This window comes from Cebus imitator, unplaced genomic scaffold (assembly GCF_001604975.1).
Source record: "Cebus imitator isolate Cc_AM_T3 unplaced genomic scaffold, Cebus_imitator-1.0 Scaffold10, whole genome shotgun sequence".
Taxonomy (NCBI): Eukaryota; Metazoa; Chordata; class Mammalia; order Primates; family Cebidae; genus Cebus; species Cebus imitator.
In genome coordinates, this window is record NW_016107325.1 from 4,095,005 (window position 1) to 4,102,762 (window position 7,758).

General features: G+C 37.5%; 1 protein-coding gene across 10 annotated transcripts in view; it reads left to right on the plus strand.

Moving 5' to 3' along the window:
• MARCHF7 (membrane associated ring-CH-type finger 7) overlaps positions 1-7,758 on the plus strand; it is a 54,994-nt gene that overhangs the window by 39,068 nt on the left and 8,168 nt on the right. For 7 of the 10 annotated variants that reach the window (XM_037745484.1, XM_017546824.2, XM_037745493.1 and 4 more), the window contains one exon: positions 6,271-6,380. In XM_037745484.1, the coding sequence (XP_037601412.1) occupies positions 6,271-6,380 (110 nt within the window). Of the gene's footprint in view, positions 1-6,270; positions 6,404-7,758 lie in introns of all 10 variants that reach the window. The other 3 variants (XR_005203303.1, XR_005203304.1, XR_005203307.1) reach the window with 1 other exon arrangement.

A 7,758-nucleotide genomic window follows, 5' to 3' on the forward strand; every position in this document is an offset into this window, starting at 1 on the left:
GCAGAAGCATTAAAGAGCATTAGTCTTTCTTTATAATTTTTTAGTAATGTATATTTCATTTCTCAACCATTTACTACTTCACAACATGTATAATACAGCTGTAATTTGTGATCACTGGTATGTCCCTTATATCATGTAAGATCCTTTTGAATCCAGGAAATAGACTCAGCATTTACCAACTGTGTGTCCTTGAGAAAGATTTATTTCTAATGTTGCTATTGTGTCACTTTGCAAATTACGATAATAAGGCCCCTGTGGGGATTTATTTGTTCATTGAGTGCCTATAATAGAGCCAGGCACAGTAGTTCTAGACATTGGTTATAGGATGGTAGAAAGACAAGGCACTTGCTTCTTGCATTGGTATTGGATGTTAAGGAAATGCCTTTCTGAAGTGGGAACATGTAAATTGAGAGCTGAGCTATTCCATAATTAGGGGAGAGCACTCTAGCATAGGGAACAGCAAGTTCAAATACTTTAAGGTGGGAATCAACTTGGTGTATTTGAGGAGCTGAATCATGGGTAGTGTGGCTGGTGTATAATTAGTCTGGGAGAGAATAAAGCTGAGATGAGAAAGATTAGCAGAGGTTAGCTCATGCAAGACTTTTCAAGCAAAGGCCCAAACCTTAGATTTAAGTATGATGGAAAGCTACTAAAGGGAAAGGGGATGAAATGGTCTTACGCATATTTGGCTGCTCTGTAGAGAATGAATTTTTAGGGGGGACAAGAGACCAACCAGGAGTCTATTATTGGAGCACTTGTTAGAGTTGGTGATGATGAACGTGTAGCAGTGGTGATTGTGATGATAGAAATGGATAGATTCTGATAACGTTTTGTAGGTAGATTCTGTAAGACATCGAATTCAGTAGATTGGATGTGATGGAATGAAGGAGAAAGAACTATTAGGGAAGCTCGTATTTTTGCCTTGAGCAGTTAAGTGAATGACGGTTCCTTTTACTGAAATAGGAAGTTGAAAAGGGAACTAAGACTTCTGTTTTGGACATTATATTTGAACTACTTATTAGATAACTATATAGAAATATCATGTAGGCAGTTAGCTAGACAAGCCTGGCATTTCAGGAGAAACACTGATTAGTTTCAGTTATGAGCACATGAGTAACATTTGAGACGTTGGTCAGCTAGAGGAAGAGCAGATAGCAAAGAAATAGGCCCAGGACAGAGCCCTGGGACACTTAACATTTAGTGAGAACAGAGGAGACATAAGGAGCAGCCTTTAATCAGAAAGGAAGAAAACCAAGAAAATGTGTTGTGCAAGCCAAAAGAAGAAAGCTTTAAGGAGTATGTGATCAACCCTGCACTTCCGAGAGGTCAAGTAAGAGGAGAAGAAAGAATAATTGGATTTGATAGCATGGTTGTTCTTGGTAGTTTCAGTCTCTGGAATCGTGGGTTCCTAAGCCTTATTAGATTAGATTGAGAGGAGTAAAGGAGGTAAGAAAGGAGAGACAACAACACAGATTTGACACTTTGAACAAATTTACTACCAAGGAGACTATAGGGAACAGGAATTAGAGTTATATGGGATCACAGAAAGTGTTTTTGTTTTATTTTGAGGTAGTAGATTTTTAGACTTGTTTTTATTTTGAGACTTCTAACAGAAAATAAAATACGAAAAGAGGAGAAAGAAGATGGGATCCAGAGCACAGGTTGAGTGGTTATCCCTTAATAGGAGAAAGGATATATTCCCTTCAGAAGGCTAGTGTTGATATGGGTGTTGATCAGTTTGTTGCTTTAATGGGAAGATTTATGACTTCCTGTGTTAATTGCATCTGTTTTCTTAGGTAAGGTCTTTGACTGATTAGGAGGCAAGTTAGAAGGTTTTGAGGTGTGAGAAAAATAACATTCTAAGGATGCGGATATGTCGTAGGATTTCCAGATTGTATTAGTGTCTGTAAAAGTGATTTTAAAATTAGGTACACATACAATTTTTTTTTAAGCTGTTATCAGATGCTTGGGATACAGGTATGCACTAGAGTTCAATGCTGGTGGGTCTTTTGCCAGGCAAATATGATGAAGGGAGTTAAGGGTATCTATAAGGACATAATTGTGGCAATCACAGCAATTAAAATCAGAAGAAAAGTAAGGACATCACAAAGTGTATAATGAGAAAGTGTAGAGTATCTTTGAATTTTATTGATATTGAACTAAGTAGGCTAAAATAATAAGATTGGTACACAGGAGGAGGGGATGCTTAAAATAGAGATTTAGGGGTAGTGCAGTAAATTGTGACGAAATCAAGGGGGATGAACTTAGAGTGGGTGACTGAGGTTGGAAAGGGTAATATTGGAAGCAAAAATGTTGAGAAAGTTATAATCCAATGGGACTGGTCTTGGATGTTGTAACAACGAAGGATTTAGTTGGCAAAGAAAGTAGAGAGCCAGGTGCTGAAGTCATTAATGAATTAGGTGAGTTAAGATTTGAAAACAGTAATGGGTATGTTGGGTGGGCAACTACTCTCACTTCTTGGTCCTGAGTTACAAGGGACTGTGGGGATAAAATGGCTATAGAAACATACATATAGGTATTATTAGTCAGGGGGCACTGTGGTTCAGACATGAAAATAAAAAGTTCAAAAAAGAAAGGCTGGTGATCAGAGGAATTTACTGGTAGTAGACCATGAGTACAAGAGAGGACATAGAAACTACTAGTAAGGTGGAAAATTAGATCAGATTAATACATGTACATAATTGTGTGAGATTAAAGGTCTGATCATTATAGCATGGTGACATAGGCAAATATGTTGTGAGGTACGATGGCACTGATTTTGATTTTCATAATCTGTTGGAGGAGTTGGGTTCAAGTTGGAGATTATGGGGATACTGGGAAAATTCCTGAGGCTCCTAGTAATGTGGTAGTCAAGTGGTGAGCAGTAGCCCTCTTGGTGGGCACAAGAGAAGAAAGCAGTATCTTTTCTTCTAAGCTAGTCTAAGCCCAAGGCACTGAACAAACAAGCTGTCTTACCTGGAGCTGCCTTTTCTCCGATCTGTGTGGTGTTTTAGTAACTCACAGGCTTTGTTGGTCACTCCCCTGAGGTGTTACGAGGACTAAATGAGAAATTACATTTAACATGCTTTTCATTTTGACACTTAAGGGCCCAGAAATATTAGCTATTGCCAAAATGAAGAAAAACAACTTGACTTAACTTCTGACACAGACAATTGATTATTAGTGTTAGATATGGAGGAAAACAGATAATACAGTTTATTGTTTAAGAACATTGGCTTTTTGAAGTTAGACAAGCCCAGTTTGGAACATTTACTTGAACACTCAGCTTGCTATAGGGTCTTGAGCATGTTTCTTAACATTGGTTCTCAACCGTGGCTGCTGATCAAAATCACTCACTGGAGTTTTTAAAAATACAGATGGGCTGGGCACAGTGACTCACTCCTGTAATCCCAGCACTATGGGAGGCCAAGGCAGGTGGATCACCTGAGGTCAGGAGTTTGAGACCAGCCTGGCCAACATGGCGAAACCCCACTTCTACTAAAAATACAAAAATTAGCTGGGTATAGTGGTGCACCCCTGTGATCCTAGCTACCCAGGAAGCTGAGGCAAGAGAATCGCTTGAACCCAGGAGGCAGAGGTTGCAGTGAGCCAAGATTGCCCCATTGCACTCCAGGCTGGGTGACAACAGTGACACTCTGTCTCAAAAAACAAAAAATACAGATGATTCAGATTCACTCTCAAAGTTTCTTAAGTAGGACTGGGGTTGAGCCTCAGTTTCCTTCATGATACCTAATAAAGTTGTTAATGAATGTCAAAATAGTTAATGTTTCTAGTTTCCACTGTACCAGGCACATGGTAAGTACATGATTAAATTAAATGGGAGTTTGTTTTTATTTTGGAAACAGAATCTTGTTCTGTCTCCAGGCTGGAGTGCAGTGGCACAATCTTGGCTCACTGCAATCTCTGCCTCCTGGGTTCAAGGGATTCTCCTGCTTCAGCCTCCTGAGTAGCTAGGACTACAGGCGCACACCACCATGCCTGGCTATTTTTTTGTATTTTTAGTAGAGGTGGGGTTTCCTCATATTGGCCAGGCTGATCTCAAAGTCCTGGCCTCAAGTGATCTACCCTCCTCAGTGGCCTCCCTGGCTAATTTTTTGTATTTTTAGTAGAGATGGGATTTCATCATGTTGGCTAGGCGGGTCTCGAACTCCTAACCTTAAGTGATCCGCCCACCTCGGCAACCTCCCATAGTGTTGGGGTTACAGGCATGAGCCACCATACCTGGCCTCAGGTTAGTTTTATAAAGTTATAATAAATACTTTTCAAAAGATGGCCAATTGAATGTATAGGTCTCAGCAACTGAACTTTCCTGATAAGTATTCAGAAATATTTTTTATAGCTGCACAAATACCCCATCATTCTGGTAGAGACTTACTTAAACATTTATTAAGAAGCTACTAAATTTGGATTGCTAAAGTCTGCAGGATATACAAAGATGAATACAATAAATCTAGTACAGGTTTAGGCAGGTGCAGTCAGGGTGTAATGGAGAGAACCCTGATTAAGATATATAGGAATAGGCTGATTGGTGGCTCATGCCTGTAATCCAACAGGACAAGACAAGAGAATCCCTTGAGCCCAGGAGTTAGAGGTTGCAATGAGCCGTGATTGTGCCACTGCACTCCAGGCTCAGCAGCAGAGTGAGATCTTGTCTCCAGCAAAAACATGTAGGAATAAATGGGTTGCTCCCAGCTGTGTGGAAATCTTTTATTCCCTGGAGGAAGAAAATGAAGCACTGAGATATATAAGAGAATCTGTATTAAATTATCTCCAAGGTCCATATTACATTTTCATGTATGCTAGACTCTAAAAAGAAGCTAGGTTTTATTCATATACTCAAAATGTAGTGAAAACTCAATGTAATTTTACTACAGCTCATTTTGAGACAGCTTACTTCTTCAGATTAGACTCACTTTCAGCTGTTTTCTAGAAAATATGCGTAAGTTACTACTGCTGTCTTGGACCTTATGCCAAATTTTACTCTTAAAAAATTCTTACTTGACTAGCACGAGTTAGTAGAGTTTTATGAGCTCCTTGAAGGCAGGACCTTGTACTCTTTTTTTTTTTTGAATTTCCAAAACCTCTAATTAACTGGTTGCATATAACAATCACTCAACAAATGTTACTTGAATTGAATTTAAACCTATCTACCCTGTTATTTGTACAACTTACTCTAATTTTAAGGTCATTTTTCCATTTGAAACCCTATTTAAATATAAACAAAGGAAAAGGTAGAAAGAACCTACATATTTAATTATACAAGACTACTACCTACCAAATTGGAACCAAAAAGCTTCAGAATAATCAAATGTTGAATGGATATGGAAGTTTTCTATTTAAAAAAATTTTTGGTCAAACAAACATAAATAACATAAAATACGCCATTTTGACCATTTTTTAAGTATACAGTTTGGTCCTTTCACAGTGTTGTGCAATCATCACCCCTATTTCCAAAATTGTGTATCATTCCAGACAGAAACTCTAACCATTAAGCAGTAACTCCTCACTTCCTGCTTCCTCCTCCACCAAATCCCTGCTAACGTCTCATCTGCTTTCTGTCTCTCTGAATTTGCATATTCTAGATATTTTATGTAAGTAGAATCATAAAATATTTGTTCTTTCATATCTGTCTTATTTCATGTAGCATAATGTTTTTGAAGTTCATCATGTAGCAGCATATATCAAGACTAATTCCTTTTATGACTGAAGGGAGCTGTTTTTATTTGGACAAGGTTGGCTCCTTTCTTCCTGTTCTAGCAAGTAAGACAGACACATTTTTTAAACTCCAAAAGGTCTTAGGTGTGTGTTGTCACATCAAAGATACTGGCTTGGTATGTAACTAGGTGTTTGAGATGTTACATCACTAAACATTGTTTTCATGGCATCATGCCAAAATACTTAAAGAGGAAGTAGGAAGTACAGATGACATTCCATTGCCTCTGTCAACTTCCTGTGATGAAGGATGTGTGAGTATCTGGGAAGAAAACAACCAAGGTATCTAAATAATGGGTGGCGGCTTATTATCATAGGGCAGGACCCGACGTGAACATTGGATATTATAGACTGCTGTATTAGGGGACATTACTGGTTTACTGCAGAAATGTATTCCCTTTTCTTCTCCTTTCCATTAAGGTTTTTTTTTTGTTTGTTTGTTTTGTTTTTTAATTTTAGGCTTAAAACTTAACAAGGAAAAGTGTTTTATGAAGACATTGTAAAACTAAGCTTTACTTGTAATTTAATTTTTACCAGGTTCTTCATTAGAAGCTGTAACCACCTGTGAACTATGTAAAGAGAAGTTGGAGCTTAACCTGGAGGATTTTGATATCCATGAACTACATAGAGCTCATGCAAATGAACAAGTTAGTATATTTTGCCTAATTTGGTAAGTGTCTATTCTATGCTTCAAGGACAGCTCTTGAAGAAAAGATTAAATCATGGTCAGAAACCTTGCATTAAAATAATAATAACAATGATAATGTTCTTAACATAATACTATTACTTCATTAGGTGTTAGAATTTCATAATTTTTTTTTCCCTTAAGCTTAGGAAAGTTGTTCCAAAATAGGGATGCCAACCTTATTTCCCCACAACCATAAGTTTTTTGAGGTGCATGAATGATACAGTTAGAATGAAGAGCTCAATATTTTCCCCCATTTTCTTTACTGAAGGAAAATTTAGGAGGTGGGCAGATGTGTGCTTAAGATTACAAGAGTGACTCTAGAGCCAAATTGTTTAAGTGTGGTTAGCATATTTGTTGAAAAAAAAAGATACAATGGAAAGGGAGTGCATGAAGTGCTTGAAAAACACTTTTTGGCCAGGTACAGTGGCTCACTCCTATCCCGAGCACTTTGGGAGGCTAAAACAGGATGATTGTTTGAGGCCAGGAGTTCAAGACCAGCCCCGGCAACATAGCAAGACCCCGTCTCTACAAAACAAAAACACTTTTTAAATGTAGGGGTAATGGGCCTACTCTCTTTTATTATATTGAATGAGATTTACAAAACATAAAAACCATTTTGTACAGCTGCCATCTCTGTTTAGTTCAACATTTTCATCACTCCAAAAGAAAACCCTCTACCCATTAAACAGTTGCTCCCCATTCTGTCCTCTCAGCCCCTGGCAACTACCAGTCTGTGTTGTTTTATAGATTTATTTACCCTGGATAATTTCATACAAATAGAATCATACATTAATATATGATATTTTCTGAACCACGTTTTTTAAATAGGGGAATAATGGATACCCTTTGAAAATCTGATTAAAACTATGTACCCTTCTTTAAAAATATATAGACACAAATTATGTCTACAATTTAAGGGGTTCCCAGATCCCTTGAAGCTAATCGCTTGAATCCAGATTAAGAATCACTAATCTAAAGAATGAAACATTAAGTAGTTGATATAGCATAGGTGCTACTCTAATGCCAGTTAGGTTGTTTTATTCTCCAATGCACTAGTTGTCCAAAAAGAAAATCACTTTCAGCAAGGAAATGTTTTAAATCCCCAAGGAGTTCTGTGTAGCTAGCTGAGCATTGATACTTAAAAAACAGAGGAATCATGGAAAAGTGGAATCATGCAGAAATAAATATATGATTTTTCAAAATGAGAGTAGGTTTCAAAAGGATTATTTCTTCTGCTACCTTCCTTCTCGAGATGCTTCATCCTGTCTCTCAGAGGCAGTTCTTTCTTTCTTTGTTTCCTTCTTTTCTTTTCTTTTCTTTTTTTTTTTTTTTTTTTT